At 32.0% G+C, this 22857-nt stretch overlaps 1 protein-coding gene across 2 annotated transcripts; it reads left to right on the forward strand.

Annotated features, from left to right (window-relative positions):
* Nucleotides 1-16408: 16408 nt before the first annotated feature.
* LOC108329417 (leucine-rich repeat receptor-like tyrosine-protein kinase PXC3) lies at nt 16409-20685 on the forward strand. Of its 2 annotated transcripts, none has more exons than XM_017563607.2 (3): nt 16409-16855; nt 17082-19698; nt 19955-20685. In XM_017563607.2, the coding sequence occupies exons 2-3, from the start codon at nt 17361-17363 to the stop codon at nt 20278-20280; spliced, it is 2664 nt and encodes an 887-aa protein (XP_017419096.1). In that variant the 5' UTR covers nt 16409-16855; nt 17082-17360; the 3' UTR covers nt 20281-20685. The 2 variants fall into 2 exon arrangements, with proteins under 2 accessions (XP_017419096.1, XP_017419095.1); XM_017563606.2 differs by having other exon boundaries at nt 16409-16826.
* Nucleotides 20686-22857: the final 2172 nt, after the last annotated feature.

Raw genomic sequence — 22857 nt, forward strand, 5'->3', positions numbered from 1 at the left:
GTTCGCCCTCACAAATATTTTGGTCATCCGACCTCACCGTTCGACCTCCCTGGCGATCAACCATTCGGCGCACTCCAAGGTCGTCCACCTTGGTCGACAGCAAGACCGAGTGTCGACCGTGACCGATCGACAAAACCTTCCTCATCATCGTTCGACAATGTCCAGATCGACCATCAAGAACGAGCCGCACTCCACGGTCGTCCATCTAGGTCGACCGACAAGGACGAGTGTATATCACGACCATTCCGTGGCCACGAGCGAACCACTACCCGTCCGGCCGGCCTCACCTTTTGTCGGTTCTTCATTCTCAAATACTCCAGCATGCGGACGCTCGGCTCAATCAGCGTTCGGTCATTCCACCAAAATGATGCTCGATTAGTGAGCGTCCCCGACGTTCGTCCACTCGGTCTCCAACGTTCGGCCACCCGCCTCAATAACGTTCGTCCACTCGGTCCCCAACGTTCGGCCATCATTGGCCTCAACCATTCGGCCACCCGCCTCAATAACGTTCGTCCACTCGGTCCCCAACGTTCGGCCATCCGTGGCCTCAACCATTCGGCCACCCGCCTCAATAACGTTCGCCAATCCTCTCTGACGTTCGGCAGCTTGGCCTCAACCGTTTGGCCACCCATCTCAATGACGTCCGGACACTTGGACTCAACCGTTCAACCATCCGTCTCATCGGCGTTCGGCAGCTTGGCCTTGACCGTTCGGCTTTTCTTATTGACGTTCGGTCTCTAGCGCTCGGTCATGCACGATCTCAACACTCAATCGTTCGGTCATTCGGTCTCACCGTCGTTCGGCAATATTCAGCATCAAGCGTCCAGCCGGCGTCCTTAATAACGTTCGTCCGCTCGCCCTCAAATCGTTCGGTCATCCATGGCCTCGAACACTCCATCATTCGGTGATTCGGATCCACAAGCGTTCACCCATTCGACTAACCTGATGCTCGCCCATTGGTCCTCAATGACGTTCGGCGTCTTGGCCTCAACCGTTCGGTCAACAACTCTCATTGACGTTCGGAAAAAATCAGCCTGAAGCGTTTCAGCATTTGTTCTGACGGCCGTTCGGCCTAAAGCGTTCGGCATTTCGCTCACCATTGACGTTCGGTCTCTACCGCTCGACCATACATCTACACGAGCACTCAAGCCTTGGCCCATTCGACCCCACTGATGATCAGCCAGTCGGACTCAAATAACGTTCGTCCGCTTGCCTCAGTTGTTCAGCTGTAGGTCTCAATGATGTTGGGCCGCCTGGCCACCACCCTTTCGCCTCAGTCGTTCGGCGATTTGCGTCTCAAGCATTCCAGCATTCGTTTTCACGAACGCTCGACCTAAAGCGTCCAGCACTCAGCCTCCCTGACGTTCGACAACTTGGCCTCTACGGCTCGACCATCTATCGACACGCCCGCTCCACCATGTGATCCTATTGACGTTCGACCGCCAGGTTTAAAACGCTTTATATTTTTATATATTGTATATCTTATGCAGGTCACATTAGACGGTCAACCGAAAACCGAGCGTTCTAAGGGATCCAGTCCCTCTGGTAGTTGTTCGCCCAAGAACACCCAGAACATCAACCGCTCGACAATCCATGTCCACGAGCGTTCTACGGGATACACTCCCTCTGGTAGTTGTTCGCCCAAGAACACCCAGAACATCAACCGCTCGACAATCCATGTCCACGAGCGTTCTACAGGATACACTCCCTTTGGTAGTGTTCGCTCCAGAACACCCAGAACATCAACCCCTCGACAATCCATGTCCACGAGCGTTCTACGGGATACACTCCCTCTAGTAGTTGTTCGCCCAAGAACACCCAGAACATCAACCGCTCGACAATCCATGTACGAGCGTTCAAACAGTCGGCCATTCGGTCTCAAAGGTGTTCACCCTTTGATTTCAAGCGCTCGACAATGCACAACCACGAGCGTTCAAGCAGTCGGCCGTTCGGCCTCAAAGGTGTTCACTCTTTGATTTCAAGCGCTCGACAATGCACAACCACGAGCGTTCAAGCAGTCGGCCGTTCGGCTTCAAAGGTGTTCGCCCTTTGGTTTCAACCGCTCGACAACTCTTGTGTACGAGCGTTCAAGCAGTCGGTCGTTCGGCCTCTCTTTGGTTTCAACCGCTCGACAACTCTTTTGTACGAGCGTTCAAACAGTCGGTGGTTCGGCGTCCAAGGTATTCGCACTTTGATTTAAACCACTCGGCCATACATAGCCACGAGCGTTCAAGTATTCGGCCGTTCGACGCCATTAATGTTGTCCATTCGGCCTCAATGACGTTCGTCCGATTGGCTTCAATCATTCGGCCTCACATGCCACTCGACCTCTACCGTCCGTGGCCTCAAGCATTCAGCTTCTATGACCTTCGGCTATACAGCCTCTACCGCTCGGCCATCCAGGTCCTCACGTTCGGCCTCACTCGTTCCCGCTTTTTTGTCGTTCGGCTTCACATCTTTTCGGTCCTTCAAACTCAACCGCGCGGTCATCCTTGGTTTGAAACGTTCAGACCACAGCGAATACAACCTCCCTCAAACTCATAAGTCCTATAGTTACCACGTCTGTAAAATGGAACCGTTAACTCGGACTTGGGGGGCATGTTATGTAGTAAGATATTTATTACAATATCTTAGATATTATATTTATTACATAAAATATCTTAAACGGTTAAGATATTTATAAGTAACTAACCACATTTTTAGGTAAGGTGGTTATTTTTATTTTGCTTATAAATACAATGACAAGGCAAAGTTCAGGTACGTTCTCTCTATGTTCTAGAGTCCCTAAATAATATTTCAGAGCAGTATCATAATCACTCTCTTGAGAGCTGAGGCTCCATAACTCAAATCTGACTTATTATGGCTACTGAGTTATTATGTACCGTTTGTAATGGTTATTAGTATTATGACAATCTTGTTGCTTATGGTTCTCTACGAAACTTTGACGTATTTGGTCTCAAAACTTTAAAAAATAATTGATATAATACATTTTAATCTAAATATTTTAAATTGTTTAAGTGTTAAATGTCTTTAATGTGTTATTTATATTATTTAAAATATTTTTGCTTTAAAAAACGCAATTGACATATAAATAAACTAACGTAATTGAATTAAAAAAATTATATTCATTTTAAGAACTAAAATATATTAAAATTTTCTTTCTCTTCCTTCCTTCATTTTTTTTTTGTATTTTTCCGTTTTTGCCAAAACTACTATCAACAAAGCATTGTTAACTCCCAAACAACCACCATAACAACCAGTTTATTTTCAAGATTCAAAATCACAGGAAACCATCACACGAAGGAGAAAGAAACCCATGCTAACTTTGTGTAGAGCTTTGTTCTCTGCAAGGTGAGATTATTACGTGATTCTCAAATCTAAGATAGAAAGGAGGAAAGAAAGACGTCATTGACATCGACTGCAGTGGTGGTGGGTTATAGTGGTTGCAGATTGCAGTGATGATGGCGAACAACGATGATAAGACTCTAGGTTGTAGTGGTTGTGAGTTGTAGTGGTGACAGAATGTTCAATCTGAGGAGCCTCTTGCGGTCTAAACTGCTCAAATGATACCTGTAAAAGGTATTCCGATTATAAAGTTAATAGGTAACTAAGATGAAAAAGCATTGGCTACCATGATGCATGTGTTATCTATATATACATATGTATATACATATGTATACATATATATACATATGTATACATATGTTATGTATACATATGTATACATATGTATATACATATGTATATATATATATATACATATATATATATATGTATATACATGTGTATATACATGTATATACATATATGTATATATATATATATACATATGTATATACATATGTATATATATATATACATATGTATATATATATATATACATATGTATCTGTATATATATACATATGTATCTGTATATATATATATAGGTTTGTCAGCGTATATAATAATATATTTATATATCATGGATTTTAAGTTTTAAGATTAAGGGTATTTGAATAATTTCATTCTTAAAACTAAAAAAAAAAGCAAGAAACCTCCAAACCCTTATTTATCTCTTTCATTCCTCTCAACCCTTTCTCTTTCATCTTTTTTACTCTAACATTTTCTCTGTCACCCTACTGTAGCCCCAAGTGAAAATATCAGAAACATTCGCCGCCATTAAACAATTTGCCTTTGTAAAAAGTTAAGTCATTAACATATTTGCCCTCAAGCAAAGGTTCATTCAAGATCTCTTCAATTTCATCATCTACAGATGTTGAATCATCATCTCTAAAAAACCCTCTAGGCCAATTACCAATTCTTTCTTATGTCATTATGCTTGTGAAAGTGAGATAAGACAAAAATTATAAAATGAAAACTCATTATAAAATTATTTATTTAAGAAATTGCCACAAGTGTTTCTGATTTTTTAGGCCAATTATCAATTTCTTTGGATGTCATTATGGTTGTGAAAATTAGATAAGACAAAAATTATAAAATGAAAACTCATTATAAAATCATTTTTTGTAAGAAATTATTTAATCGCGAGTGTTTCTGATTTTTTCCAAGCCAATTACCAATTCTTTCATATGTCATTATGCTTGTGAAAATTAAATAAAATTAGATAAGACAAAAATTATAAAATGAAAACTCATTATAAAATCATTTTTTGTAAGAAATTGTTTAACAGCGAGTGTTTCTGATTTTTTTTCAGTTGGAACTACGAGAGAGATGAAAGAGAAAGGGTTGAGAAGAATGAGAGAGGTGAGTAAGGGTTTGGGGGTTTCTTTTTTTTAATTTTGAGAATAAAAATTATTAAAATACCGTTAATCTTAAAACTTAGAATTCATGATATATAAGGGTATTTTTGTCTACTAAAACCCGGTACACATTGCTAAAATGTACCAACTGAAAAACAGCGTACGCATGTTAGCAAAAAAAAAAAAAAATATATATATATATATATATATATATATATATATATATATATATATATATATATATATGTATATGTATGTATATGTGTATATGTATGTATATGTGTATATGTATGTATATGTGTATATGTATGTATATGTGTATATGTATGTATATGTGTATATGTATGTATATGTGTATATGTATGTATATGTGTATATGTGTATATGTATGTATATGTGTATATGTATGTATATGTGTATATGTATGTATATGTGTATATGTATGTATATGTGTATATGTATGTATATGTGTATATGTATGTATATGTGTATATGTGTATATGTATGTATATGTGTATATGTATGTATATGTGTATATGTATGTATATGTGTATATGTATGTATATGTGTATATGTATGTATATGTGTATATGTATGTATATGTGTATATGTATGTATATGTGTATATGTATGTATATGTGTATATGTATGTATATGTGTATATGTATGTATATGTGTATATGTATGTATATGTGTATATGTATGTATCTATGTATATGTATATATGTACATATATATATACATATATATATATACATATATATATATATGTATGTATATATATATATATATATATGTATATATATATATACATACATATATATATATATATGTATATGTATGTATATGAAAGTTGTACCTTAGACTTTTATTTATATTAATTATTATGGGTTTTTACTTTTTGTTGATCTAATCACATATCAACGGTGCCTTAATCAATAATAGTAATGATTCGTGATTATATTCTTGTTAATCTAACCTTCATTTTGAAATCAATCAACCAACTTATTGACCAAAAGTGATCTATCCAAGAGATCGGCCAAAGGATGGTCGACTAAAAATGGTTGGCGAAAGGATGATCAACCAAATATGATCAATTTAGGGTTATTGGCTAAAGGTAATCAAATCAAATAAGTCGACCAAGGTTGTTGATCAAAATAGATTTGTCAAAGTGATAAACCAAAATAATCGATCAATAGCAATCAATACAATACACTTCCAAAATCATTTATCTTAAAATTTTAAAAATTGACAACATGATTAATCAATATCTATATATAAGAAAATAAATTCATATGTAATCTAAAATTTATTTTTAGATTACATAATTAAAAAAAATGTATAAATATTTATGGTATAATTTAAAATTAAAAGAAAGTAAAACATTAATTTCAATTATAAAAATATATTTTAAAACTAATAATTTTAATCTTAAATTATAAAATTCAAAATATAATATTTAATCTTTTTTAACGTTGAGATTGTTCAATTAAAAAAGGTCGTATCTTTCTATCCGAAATCTTTCCAAAAAAGAAATTGGATAAAAAATAATATACAGTTTTTTTTAAAATATATTAAACGTATAATTGTTATTATATTAATCTAGATTAAAAATTATATATATTAAACATTAATATTACAAATTATAAATTATTATCATCATAAAACTAATATTATTTTATAAATTAGATATTTCATTAATAAATATTGAAAAAATATTTTAAAATATTTATCGAGCATACATATATAACTCAAATTAAAATATCGGTATATAATAGATAGAGAGTGATAACTTTCTGGAAAAAATTTCCGGATTGTTTATTGTATTTTAAAAAGTAAATTCCAGAAGTGATAGAAAAATGATTGAGTACTGGAAGAAATTTGATAGGGTGCATGAAGTGATAACCGAAGATAATTTTGACAAAAATGAACGTGCGTTTGGATAAGATTTAAACTCACCAATTTCAAACAAATGCACAATTTGTAAAAACATATTTTCTTGTTTCTCTACTAGGCATAGTGATGGGACAAATCGAAAACAAACACATAATCAGTTTGCTTTGAGTTGTAAATTATTGAACTAACCTTATCCTATGCAAGAATAGGTTGTGTGTAGGATATAGGTTGCATCAGGTAACTTCATTTTCTTGACGTATTCATATTATTAGATTCCAAAAATATTACTTTTAAATTATTAATTTATTTAATTGGATTAAAATATAAATATTAATTAAAACAAATGAATATTTCATTTCAAAAGCATATTAATATTTTCGCTGCAAAAGTAAACTTAAAACAAAGATTAAATCATTCTAATAATTAGTTTTTAAAATTTCTGCATGTAAAGTAGTCCTAATTTAAGTTTGAAGGTTTTTTAAATTTATGCATGTAAAGTATTCTTAATTTAGGTTTGAAGGGTACAGCACTACAACGCATTTAGGAATACTGTTAAAAAAGCTGCAGTAATTACTAACAATTTTTTTAAAAACTGTTATAATTTTATTGCGATTTTAGACTAAACCGTTGGAAATTATTCGAAATTTTCAAAACCGTCGAAAAATAACTTCTCCTAAAATATGTTATTTTTGTAGTGTAGTTGTTCAGATGTTTTTTTTAATAGGAAAGTTTCAAATTTGTAAAACTCACTTATCTTACATAGTAATTATGGTTGTCCATGTTAGATAGAAATGGGTATTTAGGTAAAAGTTTGCAGACCACCCATGTAACCCGGAATGTGTCAAGATGTGACTTTGTATTTTTAAGCTCAAAATTAAATGTGGATTTCAAAAAATGGTTTGTATTACTTGTATAATGAAGATGAAATAAAAAGTAATTGGTGAATGATTTTGATGTACGTCTTTTTATGTGATTATTTTATATTTTATTATGTAATTTAATGTTTAACTTTGTATTTAAATTTAAAATTTTATTTTAAGACATTTTAATTTAAGGAACGTTTAAAAAGTGCTTTAAGTATATTCAGTTTTTGTTAATTATATTTTTTGTGAATGTAGATAAGTCTGTATAACCCGAAGATTAAGCGGAAGAGATATGATCTATTAAAATTAAAAACACATTTAAGATGCGGGTTATAGAATAGAGTTTAATTTAGGGTATTTCATTCTGTACCCGCATGATTTCGTCCTGCACCTCGATGAGATATTTGAAAGACAAAACTGCCACCTTGTTGTCATGCCGGTGCCACCTCGACGTGCTTCTCTATAGAACTCTTGAGTCTTACAAGACTGAATTACAAAATCCAGAAGTTATTTTAATTTTTAAATTACTATTTTAAATTATGTAGTTTAATATACATTTTTAAGTTTCAAACTGCAAATAAAAAGAAAACTTGAATATATTAATTTACTCCAATTTTTTAATTATAGCTCATTCTTCCTTAATTATTTTAAAACTTTAAAACATTACAAACGAGTTTGATCAATCTTGGTTTTACAAACTAACTTAACTAATTATATGACTTTTATCATTTTTGGTTTTACCTAGTCCAACTCATTAGATTGTTTAACTCCACTAAGTTAAATTAATAAATATTTTAATTTACTTTTGAATATACAAAACAAAAAAGTGTTTTTGTAAAACAGATAATGACTCTCTTAGAGATGATATATTTTCAATATAATGAATATTTAAAAACTTGTAATAAAGTTTTTCTTTTTCAAAAAGAAAGGCTAAACGACCTAAGCAGAGAATGTTGACAACGTAAAAGCAATAATGAATTTTGTTCTACTTTTCTCTTCACACCTCCTTATATAGGTTTCTTCAAAAAAGATTAGTTACTTTGACTTTCATGTAGGGTGGGTAGCCTTTAGGTACAAAGTCAGATGCTATGTTGTTTCTTATAAAGACAATTGTACTGCTTGTAGAGATACGTCAGACATAAAGCATTGAGAAAACATTCTCATAATATCTTCCTATATATCTCCTAACATTCTTCTAATCCAATGCATAACTTTTGAATAAAGCTATGTACTTTATGAACTGCACAGAAAAAGAGAGTACAACACAATAGATAATACATTATTATTTCGTATATGCGTTAAAAGAGTTACACATTCATAAGTGTTTAGGCATGATATGTGTATTAGCGTTTAGGCAAAATATGATTGGAGCAACATTTAACGTTTAGGATAGCGTTTACACATATAACATTCAATGTGTCTATCCTAGATGATTGATTTATAGACGTTATTTCGTTAGACAAATATGTTAAACTCCAAAACAAGATTTGCTTATACGATCTTGTTTTAACAAAAGGAATATTTTTAATGCAAAATATTATGGGTGGGAGTCACCGCATATTGGGTTCTAATCTTAAGTGTAACGACTAATCCTTTTACATATTGATAAAAAGAATTATTTAATATATTTAATAAAATTATTAGGTTTATCGGATCCAAATTAATAAACTATATTATAAAATTTATATCATGTGTTTAGTATGTCATCTTAGTGTCAAGTAAATTGAATAAGAGCTACATTAAAATTTATTTTAGTTTGATCGATTTAGTATGTCAAATTGATGGATCAAAGATGAAATAAAATGACCTAGTTCATTAGTTTTTTTTTTCTAATTAAAAATTAAAGTAAAAGATAATCTAAAAAATTAAATTTTTAAATATTAAATTTTAAAAAAATATAAATATGAAATATAATTTAAAAAAAAAATATGAATATGAAATAGTATTTTAACTTAAATCATTAATCATTAATTTGAATAGAATAATGAGGAGAAGCTAGTCGAGTAGAGAGGAGATGTTAATGAGAAATATGTTTTATAAATGGATGAATGGTTTTGAATAAATGAGATAGGGGTGTGGGGGGAAGTAGCTAAGAAAAATCCAAAAGGGAAAGCTTAGGTGAGAAAAGGAGAGAGAGAGAGAGAGACAAGAAATGATAGAAGGTTCATGATGCATGTCTACTAAAGGGAGAGCCTCGTCTCAATCACTACATTATGCTTTTTCATTGCTTTTCCATCTTAATCTCCCAATTCACTTTCTCTCACACCCATCATCCATGCACATGCATTTCCTACAATCATGTCTTTCCATTACATTCATTTTCTTCTTCTACTTATCATCAATGCATCATATCATACCATTTCTATTATAACACTCTCATTATTGCTACATCACACCCGTTTTACGAATAATCATACCCTTAATTTGCTTTCCGCTTCATTTTTATTTTCTTTTTTCACTTTTCTTCATAAAGCTACCCTTTTCAACTATTAAATAACTCCCAACTACTCCATGGAATATATACTACTATCATTTCACTAATGCAATTTTCATTCTAAATTCAACCCATGCTTTAGCCTTTAAATGCCACTCCTTCATTCTTATAATTGCAAATTTATTCAATGTCATACTTTTCACCATATCGTATATTACGTGTGTAGTCAATGTTGCTATAGTTGTTTCATGACTAATTCATACAACCTTTATTAAATTGTATATTCTATTTTGATTAAATGTGTTTAATTGAAGCTCGAATAACAAGCATATACTACTTTTACAAATCTAAAAGAAAATCAATCCGTAATTACTATACTAAGAAAATTTAATAAAATAGAAGTATTTAGTAATAACATATATATATATATATATATATATATATATATATATATATATATATATATACTTTAGTAATATTATAGTTTTGTAGTCTTTTGAAAAAAAATTGGTGTTTTATGAACAATATCTTAGGATACTTATCTTTCGAAAGACTATAAAATTTGTTATGTTTATATAATTATGTATGTTGAATCTTCTCTTAATGGTCAGTCTATTTTTATATAAAAAATATAAGTAGAAATGCCTTTTTTTTTATTGTTACATGTCATTTTTGAATCAACTTAATAGTTTTAGAATTTGTTATTACACTTGTCATTTTCATTTGTTGAAAAGTTACCATATGTAAAAAAATTTAGGATCAAATGAATTATTTATTTCCTACTTATAAATGAATATATATTATTGTTATCCTCTATTTTATATTGGTAATTTAATTTCTTCTTATATTGTTTTATTTATATGTTGAATATCTAAAATTTTGAAGAAAAACAAGTGATCCTTAGAATTGTTTTTGATTAAAAATCATTTCAATATATTAAATTGTTAGAATTATATTTTAATATGTTTATTTGTTCTATTTTTAATACATGGATTATGAGAGGATTCAGTAATTATAATTTAAAATATGGAGATAGATCTAGAAGGTCATTCTTAGAATTTGATATGTTCAAATTTACTTAATAGAATGCTCCTAAGGATGTATCTTAGATGTTTTAGGATTAGGTATAAAACATGGACTTGCACGCAAGTCTCCAAACTTATGGACTATAAGACTATGTTTTGTAAGACTAACATGTTAGCTACTAATTTATTTTAGTAACTTGAAAAACTAGTTCAACCAACACAAGAGTATTTGATGAGTACTTTAAAATAGCTTATTTTAGAAGCTTTTAAACTACTTCCATTAGTTTATAGATTGTAGCTAGTAGCTTATATATTATATATATTTTAATACATTTTCATCTTATTCTTAATTTTCTTTTGTTTATTATTACCTATCTCAACTATATTGAGATAACAATTATTCCACTTTTTTTTTATATATTTGATGGATATTTTTATTTTATGTATTTCAAAATTTAAAAAAAAAATTACAAATTGAAAAAAGTTATGGGAAAATTACACACCATAAAAAGAAAATTATGTAGCATTAATTTAAATTAAAAATTTAAAGAAAAAAATGTATAAAAACAAATAAAAATAAAGTTAATTCGTACTCGTTATATAATCTCATTTAAACAAAATAACTTCTCCAAATACAACAAAAGAAAGCACTTATAAATTTTTAAAAAATAAATAAAAATAATAAAATATTTAATAAGAATTCGATTATTTGAAAAAAAAATCTAAAATTACAATAACATAGTAATATATTTTTAGTTAGAAGCAAACATTTCATTTATATAATAAAAGTTATAGCTCATTTATGAACTAATTTAATTACTACACGTTTCTAATCCAACAAAACAGGGTACCAACTTAGATTCAAAGTTAAAATCTAATTTATTATCTGAAAGCTAACTTATTATTTATCAAGTAACTTTTCCATTCATTACTCTGTTTTTGAAAAAACAAAAGGGGTTGTTATAAGCAAGGTCCACAAAACTAATCAACCAGTCTATCCGATTAAAAATGCAATTTGATTAAAAAATATAATTCATTAAAAATAGTTTAACATCCTTAGAAGTTCAAGTAATTAAACTCTAGCCATATTTATAAGCGTAATTACATAAGATTAAAAAGTTATAATAAAGATGGATTTAAGTTTTGAAAATTGGAAGAAATCTTGGAGGGATTTGGGTAGGAAAAAAAGAAAAGTAATGAAATATGTTTTAAAAAATGTGTTAGGACGGAGAAGCATGATGTTGTCCTTGGCTTTTGTAAGAGAAAAGTTAATGAAGAGGGAAAGTTTGTCAAGGAAGAATATGAATTTTGCAACATTGTTTTAAAGTTTCTTTTGATATGATAATGTATAATGGTGGCCACCTTACTGTCATATGGACCTACCTGTCTCCAAGATGCCTCTACACCCTTGCCCATTGCTTTGGTCCCACTCACCATATCAAATTTTTTCATTTAATCTTCTCTTTTCTTTTACCCCTTCAAACTCTCACTTCCTACTTTTCAATACTAATGAAAAATCAACATTTATATCAAAATTTATCATATTTCTAATAGATTTTTAGAAAATATTCAATATTATTTGTGGGTATTATTTTATAAGGTGTTTAATTTTTTTTATTTAATGTAAATTTTTGGATTTATTTTTAAATTCACAACAATCTCTTTTTCACATATATGTTTCTTTATATTAATACTTTTCTATCGTGAAAAACATTAATAATAAAAATACCATTTTACATGTATTATTTATTATAATAAGACATGTTTGTCTTTGATTCGATAGTTATTAAAACAAATATTTGACTCCGACAAGATTTTTTGAAAATGTTTATTACAAAAACAACGTAAATAAGATATGACTCATAAAAAATTTACACTACTTACATCTTAAAATATTAAGATTTTAGATTAAAAATAACGTTAATCTCGCATATAAATTATCTCTTATTTCATTAAAATTCATCAAAACTTTATATGAGAGCAATTTTAATTTAATTCAAAAACAATAAAAATTTAGTATTTATGAATTCTTTTCTTTATATTTAATTTTTTATTTATATACTTGTAGTCTTAACAGTTTTATGTCGAGGTTTTTAAGTGGTATTATATTAAAGCATTAACCACATTAATATTAAAGGGATGAATGATCAGATTAAGTTATATTTTAATATAATTGATTGTTTACTTTTTCTGATTTTTGCCATACCTTTGTTGAAATTCAAATATAACATCTGTGGTGAATGAGATCGTTCGTCATTATCATGCTTTGTAAGAGAAAACAGTAACACTTTCCCCTTTCTCCGCTTTCTTTGCAGACACATGGTCCACAACCATGTTCATTGATATTGACTTTTTTCAAAACTTTTGTCTGCTAAATTATTAGAAAGTGAGTTTATGCCTAACTCATCCCCACAAAACCGGCTTGTAAGGTGAGGTTTGCACCTCATTTATATATTATAATTTGGCCTTATCTCTAGTCGATGTGGGACTTCCAACACACCCCCTTCACGCCGAGGTATAGACATCTCGTGCGTGATAGTAGAAATTGGGTGGTCCGATAACGGCCCGATAGCGGGTGGAATAGAAGAATAGAATGCCCACTTAGAACTCGCTAGGATAGGCTCTGACCTGGCTCTGATACCATATTAGAAAGTGAGTTTATGCCTAACTCATCCCTACAAAACCGGCTTGTAAGGTGAGGTTTGCACCTCACTTATATATTATCATTTGGCCTTATCTCTAGTCGATGTGGGACTTCCAACACACCCCCTTCACGCCGAGGTATAGACATCTCGTGCGTGATAGTAGAAATTGGGTGGTCCGATTGCGGGTGGAAGAGAAGAATAGAATGCCCACTTAGAACTCGCTAGGATAGGTTCTAACCATGGCTCTGATACCATATTAGAAGGTTGGTTTAAGCCTAACTCAACCCCACAAAACCGGCTTGTAGGGTGAGGTTTGCATCCACTTATAAACTAAGAATTGACCTTATCTCTAGTCGATGTGGGACTTCCAACACACCCCCTTCACGCCGAGGTATAGACATCTCGTGCGTGATAGTAGAAATTGGGTGGTCCGATAACGGCCCGATAGCGGGTGGAATAGAAGAATAGAATGCCCACTTAGAACTCGCTAGGATAGGCTCTGACCTGGCTCTGATACCATATTAGAAAGTGAGTTTATGCCTAACTCACCTTACAAGCCGGTTTTGTAGGGATGAGTTAGGCATAAACTCACTTTCTAATATAAATTATAATGTAATGAAAAATCATACATCTACATCCTAATTTTCGACACAGGGCTGAAAAGAAACAGTAAAAAATACCCTATATAATATCAAATGATAAAGTTAAAGAAATAAAACAAGAAGTTCAGAAAGATAGAAAAATAATAATATATACATATTTTTAATCTACTGAGAATATTTATAATTTTTATATTTTTTAATTAATATATATTGTTTAATATTTTTATGAATTGAGTGAGGCGAGTGTGGTTTGTATAAAATAAACTTCGTAGTCTTACTTACTTTCATGTATAAAAAATTATGAAATTATTTGGTTAATATAAAATAGTATTATGATGAATGTAAAACAATGATTTTTATTAGTTTAATTAAAAATCCATTAGATAAAGATGTTATACTTTCTTATTACTTCCACATCATTATTTACATGGGTTAACTCTTTTATTAATTTAAATAGAAAAATTCAATTAAAAAATATATGAATTTTACATATTCAATATATCTGAACAAATTTAATGGAAAGTCACTTAAAGATAATCAAATTTTACCATACAATTAAAACTTAATTAAACTTGTATAAAATAACCTTTTATATAAAGTATACAATGCTAACTTGTGTAGTAATTAACGATGGCAATGATGACAGAGAGAACAATTAAAGGACAAAATATGCTTTCTAAAGTAATATGCTTTTTGACACTAGTGAATTTTTTAAACATGAATAGTAATTAATGGTGTACCTAGTTAATGTGATGTATTATCTGCCATTTAAAAATGACACAGAGAATTAAGGTAAAACATAGAATTTTGCCACTTGTTAGCAACCATGTCATTTTATTCACTCCATTCAAGAGATTTCGCTTTCCAATGGCAATATTGCATTGATTTCAATAACTGTTTGAGTTGTGTTGAGTGTTGTCTTCAAGAAGAAAGATAAGATTCTGATATCAGCATTAAGGTGAAGGTAGAGATTTAAAGCACCATAAGAAAGACTGACTGACCAGTTTGATTGCTCAATCATGCTTGAAATAAAGTTTAGGTGAATTGTAGGTAGCAAATGAATTTAAATACCTTATAATTGACATTCTATAGTATATGTAAACTTCCAAGTTTGAATGCTTTGAATTCATAGGATTAGAAGTTTCACATATAAGTGAGGGAAGTTCAAAACACATCCAAGTACCTTATAATTGACACTGTAACTTGGTGAATGGTGATGGAATCACTGGCTCCATTGGTGTACTATAACTGAGATATAAACAGAATGTTACTAATTATCTTTCTGATTTAACATGCACCGAAACCCTTTTATCATGCATGCTTGTTAATGTTTCCCTTTCATGATTGAAGAAACTGGATTCATGAATGCTAGAAATGTAGGCTAAGTTTATAGGGAAGAAGAAAGTTTTGATCATTTAGGTGAAAATAAGATGCATGAATGGGAGCAGTAGATAGGGGCCCAGAAATACAGAACCTCTGTGAAAATTGTTTAGATATATTTATTGAACAAAAAATGAAATATATTCTGAAAAAGGGAAGTCTCATTCCCTATATAAAATAAGCCTACATTGAGGGAATCCTAGGATTAGGTAATGTGATATTTGCAGCACAACTTTATTGTCTTCTCAAATCCATGATAATTTTGGGAAGAAACAATAGGCACAGCAAATTAATTTCCCATCCGGGCCCTTATTCCCCTCCTTCTATGACCAAGAAAATATTTGCTAGCTTCTGACATCCCTCCACCATCTCTGCTATGCATTTTCTCAATTACTTTAAATATGTAACAACAAATTAAACACTACACAGATTCACAACACTGAAAACACAGAAACTGTCTATCATTTTCTGCATTTGGTTAATATCTACATTTTCTTACCTATAACAAGTTTAAAAATTTAGTAACAAAAACTCGTAAGGACCATTGAGGACTTTATGACTCAAACTACACTTTTATGGATTACAAAAACTACTGAAATGTCAGTGACAATCAAGCACACGTTTTTTTTTTTTCAAAGAATGTATGTTCGATTTTCTACTGCTACCGAGCCAACTTTTGTTCGCTATTTGGCATCAATATCATGCAGAGTGAAGGGAGGGCTAAAGTTTAGTTTATCAATGAAAAATGCATTTTCCTATTTAGATTTTCATTTGGGGTATTTTTTTTTATTTGCTTTTCATTTTTCACCAATGGCAAGTAGAACATTAGAAAATAAAGATTTGATTTTTGAGGATGAGAATTGATGGCGCCCAATTATGCTCCGTCCCAAACAGAGAACGCTGTGTTAAAGTGTGCCCCACATGCAATGAGACAGGAGTTTTATGCAGCTTTCATTCAGTGATGACTGCCCATTTCTCGTGATGCCTACATCTACATGGCAAAGAATTTCATTCCCGTTTCTCTCTCTCTCTCTCTCTCTCTCTCTCTCTCTCTCTCTCTGAGACATAAGAAAACACCTGGTCCGTGAACCCTGCGATAAAGCATTGAACTCTTTCTCTCTTAGCTCCTTCACCCATTTCATCACTCACTGTTCACTCAAGATTGAAGACGTTTTCCTCTGCATCGCTGTAGTCACTTTCTCTGTTACCTCTGCAGTTCATGTTTTCTTCTGCTACCAAGTATGGCAATGTTTCATATGCAACCCACGGTTCATAATGCTTCCCCTTTTGTCTCTTTTATTTATCCTTCTTGGTTTCTTTCAACTGAAAGTGAAAGCTTTCTCTCTTTTTTTTTTCTCCAATTCTTTTTTTTTTTTTCTGGAACTGGGTAATAGCAGGACTTTAATGGCAGCACTGTTTTTCATTATTCTCAAATCTCAAATGGGTTTTCTCCTAGATGTTGATATGTTTATGGGGTTATTTACTTCATTTCAGGGTTGGTGAAAGCTTATAAAGGTTTTTCCCTTGAAGCGGTGCAAGCAAGCAGCAGCTGAGGGGATACTAGATTCCAAATCCTCACGTTCAAGAAAAGGGAAAATTCATCGTGAAGGAAAGGTGGACTTTTATGGTGAAAAGAACAAGAGACAAGAGTTGTTAATGCTGTGGTACAGTGTTTGGTAGAGTTTTGATAACGATTTTGCCTCTTGGAGAAAAGCACTGTTGAGTGGAGTGGGAGCACTTACACTTCACTTCAGCAGAGAACGGTGTACAGTGATGGAAGCTCTATGCTTGTTACACATTCTGCTAGCTTGGTGCATGTCATGTTTTGAGCTTGTTGGTGCTGAGCTTCAGGAGCAAGCTATATTACAGGCCATCAACCAAGAGCTTAGAGTCCCTGGATGGGGGGATGCCAACAACTCAGATTACTGCACTTGGCAGGGTGTCAACTGTGGTAACCACTCAACGGTGGAGAGCTTGGATCTGTCTCATCGGAATCTTCGAGGTAATGTAACTTTAATGTCTGAGCTCAAAGCATTGAAGCGGCTTGATCTTTCAAATAATAACTTTGATGGATTCATTCCTCCTGCTTTTGGAAATTTATCTGATCTTGAAGTTTTGGATTTGTCTTCAAATAAGATCCAAGGTTCAATTCCACCTCAGTTGGGTGGTCTCAGAAACCTCAAATCATTGAACCTTTCCAATAATGTGCTTGAGGGAGAAATACCAATGGAACTTCAGGGCTTAGAGAAATTGCAAGATTTTCAAATTTCTAGTAATCATTTGAGTGGTCTTATACCTTCCTGGGTGGGAAATTTAACTAATCTGAGGCTTTTCACTGCTTATGAGAACCGTTTAGATGGCAGGATTCCAGATGATCTAGGCTCAATTTCTGAGCTTCAAATACTTAACTTGCACTCTAACCAGCTTGAAGGTCCAATACCAGCTAGCATTTTTGTTCCAGGGAAGCTGGAAGTTCTGGTTCTCACCCAGAATAATTTTAGTGGCGAACTTCCTGAGGAAATTGGGAATTGCAAAGCCCTTTCCAGCGTTCGAATTGGAAACAACCATCTAGTAGGTACCATTCCTAAGACCATTGGAAATCTTAGTAGCCTAACCTACTTTGAAGCTGATAATAATAATCTTTCTGGTGAGGTGGTGGCAGAATTTTCTCAGTGTTCTAATCTTACTCTCTTGAATTTGGCTTCAAATGGATTTACTGGAACAATTCCACAAGACTTTGGACAACTTATGAATCTTCAGGAATTAATTCTTTCTGGAAATAGCCTATTTGGCGATATTCCAATATCAATTCTGAGTTGCAAAAATCTTAACAAGCTTGATATTAGCAACAACAGATTCAATGGGACAATACCAAATGAAATCTGCAATATCACCCGGTTGCAGTACTTGCTGTTGGATCAGAATTTCATAAGAGGAGAGATCCCCCATGAAATTGGTAATTGTGCAAAACTTCTTGAATTACAATTGGGCAGTAATATTTTGACTGGAACTATTCCTCCTGAGATTGGGCGCATTAGGAACTTACAAATAGCTTTAAATTTGAGCTTCAATCATCTTCATGGACTTCTGCCCCCTGAATTGGGAAAACTGGACAAACTTGTTTCACTGGATGTTTCAAACAATCGAATATCGGGTAATATCCCACCTGAACTTAAGGGAATGTTGAGCTTGATAGAGGTGAACTTCTCAAATAATCTGTTAGCAGGCCTGGTACCAACATTTGTACCATTCCAGAAGAGTCCTAGTTCAAGTTTTTTGGGCAACAAAGGACTTTGTGGAGAGCCTATAAATCCTTCATGTGGAACCCTTTATGATGATCACAAGGCTTACCATCATCGGGTTTCTTACAGAATCATACTAGCTGTAATTGGTTCTGGTTTGGCTGTTTTTATGTCAGTAACTATAGTTGTCTTGCTGTTTATGATCAGAGAGAGGCAAGAAAAAGTAGCCAAAGATGATGGGATTGTTGATGAGAGCATCAACGACAATCCAACTATAATTGCAGGGACTGTTTTTGTTGATAATCTCAAGCAAGCAGTAGACCTTGATGCTGTTGTTAAAGCAACTCTGAAAGACTCTAATAAGCTCAGCAGCGGGACTTTCAGCACAGTTTACAAGGCAATCATGCCTTCTGGGGTGGTTTTATCTGTTAGGAGATTGAAGTCTGTAGACAAGACAATAATCCACCACCAGAACAAGATGATTAGAGAACTTGAAAGACTGAGCAAAGTTTGTCATGATAATCTCGTGCGTCCCATTGGCTATGTCATTTATGAAGATGTTGCTCTTCTCTTGCATCATTATTTTCCAAACGGAACACTGGCTCAACTTCTCCATGAATCTACCCGGAAACCTGAATATCAACCTGACTGGCCCTCTAGATTGTCCATTGCCATTGGCGTGGCAGAAGGTTTGGCTTTCCTTCATCATGTGGCAATCATCCATCTTGATATTTCTTCTGGCAATGTTCTCTTGGATGCAAATTTCAAACCATTAGTTGGGGAGATAGAGATTTCAAAACTTCTGGATCCAACCAAAGGCACTGCAAGTATTAGTGCAGTTGCTGGTTCCTTCGGTTACATACCTCCAGGTATGCTACTTTCTGACATGCAATTCTCCCATCTATTCACCCTATTAACTTTTACAGTATATAGTTTTTGCATTATCATCTCTTTACACATAGTTAATTATTTTGACAATATTACATTAAAATTCATGTGAATGTAATGATGATTTATAATTGGTTTGTGAGGTTAATTTTTGTATACGGTCATTACATACAAATTAAATTCTACTACTTTTGTTGTGTTTAGCATGCTTCATGTTACATTTCATCTGCAATGCAGAATATGCATATACCATGCAAGTGACAGCACCAGGAAATGTTTATAGCTACGGTGTTGTTCTGTTGGAGATCCTCACAACTAGATTACCAGTTGATGAGGATTTTGGTGAAGGTGTAGATTTGGTGAAATGGGTTCACAGTGCTCCAGTGAGAGGAGAAACTCCAGAGCAGATATTGGATGCCAGGCTTAGCACAGTTTCCTTTAGCTGGAGGAAAGAAATGCTTGCTGCTTTGAAGGTTGCATTGCTATGCACCGACAACACACCAGCCAAACGACCGAAAATGAAGAATGTAGTGGAAATGCTACGGGAAATAAAGCAAAACTGAGAACAGCAAGCTACTCAAGTATTCTATTCTGTGCTGTAGTCTATGTCGTTGAAGATTTGATGTATGCAAAATCTCATGGATACAGAGGAACTGATGAGTAATACAACAACATTAAATAGTAGACTTGTATGAGGAGTTACTTCAGATGGTGAAGGTGGTGTGAAAGTAAATTCAGGCATTGATAGAACTTCACCTTTTTAGGTTGTCCAAAGGGTTAGTTGTAAAATGGCAGCTAGCTTATCTATTTGAGTTGGACAGTATGGTTAGGTTGAGGGAGGATAAATGCAAGGACTTTGAAACAAGATATATCAGTTCTTCTTGCATATAATCTAATCACAGTTTTCATATTGTATTTAATCATTTGGGAGATCTATGCACCTATCAATCAATCTGTTCCCATTGAAACTGAGAATCTTTAGTTTACTTTTTTTGAGATCACAGACTATACAACTGAATTGTCCACATGCAGTACATTCTGCTGGATATGTTTTACCACTTTTGACATACATAACAAAACCTTTCATTGTCCAAAATATTACTATAAATAATATTTTAAAACTTACTTAAAACATAAGTTTGAAAATTCATTTCTGATGTGTTACATAGTGTGCCTCACATTTTCCTTTTCAAATTATTCACTGCATAATTAATAATCTTAAGATACATGTCATCTTTCTACTATGGTCGCTGTCTTCTGTGGCATATGTACCTTTAGTGATCTCCTTTTGGTGTATAGATAATGAACAGGTTTTTGTTTGGTAGGACCATGATACCTTGATGTGGATATAGATCACTCTTTGGATTGTGAAAGAAGCTTGATTGAATGATCAACACTAATTTACGAGTATATTTGTGTGGCCGTCTCTTAATTTGATTTTAAATAAAATGTTAGATAAGTTTTAGTTTCTCTATGATTAATTTTAATAAAAAAATTATATATTATGTACTTAATAAATTAAATGTTTTAATTTAAATATTTGTTATCAGCTTTTTCGTTCTACTATTCATGTGTATATTATTAAGTTGAAACTTGTAAATTGCGATTTTGAATAATTGAAAATTACGTTTATTGAATTTCTTTTATTACCTATAATAATAAAAATAAGAAAAAATATATATAAATTTCTATGATAAAAGTTAAATTGACAGAACACAAAAATCAAGGAATCTATTAAATGAGTCAATATGATAATAAAAATAAAATACAAATACATTTTTGATGAACTTAAATCAAAAAAACTATAAGTTGTTGGGTATTTTATTTGGAAAAAGGATTTATTGGATATTTAAAATACAAATCAACACTTAAAAATTTATTTAAACATAAATTAATGAACTTTAACGGCATGTTTGGTTTTCATTCTTCCTATATTATACATACGCATGTCCACCCAGAAGCACCATGGTGTTTGATACAAAGTGACATGATTTTCGCATTGCACGTGTGTTTAGTGCGTGTTTGGTGTGAATATGTAATTCGAGTAAACTTATATAAATTTGGACTTAATTTATATGTAAAATTAATTACTTTAATGCTAATTAAGAACAGTAGTTAAATTTATTTAATATTCTTGTTTCTATATATAATAAAAGATATATTTTTACTTTTAAGATGTCCAAAATTTATATTTTTATTAAGAATTACGTTTGATCTAAAAATATAAGTAGTTTTAAAATAGTAGCATAAATAAGGTTTAGAGGATTGAAATTTGACCATATTTAATTCTTGTGACTGTTTTTCTTATACTTGAGTTGTGAGATAATATTGATTTTTAGATACTTGTTTTTGTTTACTTCAGTTATCAAACTATAAGATAAAGTTAGTGTAATATCACTCGGGTAAAAAAAAATTTATAAAAAAAATTTACACAATTTTTTTTGATAATATTTTGAACTAACACACATGTTATTTTTTTAAATAATTTATTATTTATTTATTATTATATTGATGTACTTTAAACTCATAAAAATACACGTGTGTTTTCTTCCGATGTTATAAAAAAACATGTATTAACATATGATTGTCCCAAATTTTAATGACATTCAATGAAAGGAGGAATGGAAAATTGAAGTGAAGTAAACAGATACAAATCCCGCAAGACACGATTTCCCTATAGATCAAGAAAGAAATTTAACAGTAAGCTTATTTTTACTGTCAATGATAATCAATTCTCAATATTATTTTATTACGAAAAACATTTATTTTCCAATTATAATACATTATGAATACTTTTTCATAATTGATTATTAGTCTTTTCAAATCAATTAATTTAAACGTCAACATAATATATAATTTTATTTCCCCTAAACCAATTACTCAATTTTATATTCTGTTCCCTTTTAAATCAGCAAGAAATTTAGAGATAACTTTATTTGTCAAACCAACCAGCTTGTCCCCCACTAGTCAAATTATCAATGGCTGGTTCATCAAATAATTTGTTTTCCAATTATTCATAATCCATTCCCAATTTCGCATAATTAATTTGGCTACTCTAAATTCGGGAAATGCACTTTTAGAGAATAAACTGCAATAACGGTCATGATTACAAAACCAACGACTTATACATTTTGTTAAAT

This window comes from Vigna angularis, chromosome 2 (assembly GCF_016808095.1).
Source record: "Vigna angularis cultivar LongXiaoDou No.4 chromosome 2, ASM1680809v1, whole genome shotgun sequence".
Lineage (NCBI taxonomy): Eukaryota > Viridiplantae > Streptophyta > Magnoliopsida > Fabales > Fabaceae > Vigna > Vigna angularis.

Excerpts from the sequence above, each read along its gene's own strand:
- LOC108329417 (XM_017563607.2), top strand. The coding sequence starts at position 17,361 with ATGGAAGCTCTATGCTTGTTACACATTCTGCTAGCTTGGTGCATGTCA. Across the intron at positions 19,699-19,954 it reads CTTCGGTTACATACCTCCAG|AATATGCATATACCATGCAA; the intron begins GTATGCTACTTT and ends TCTGCAATGCAG.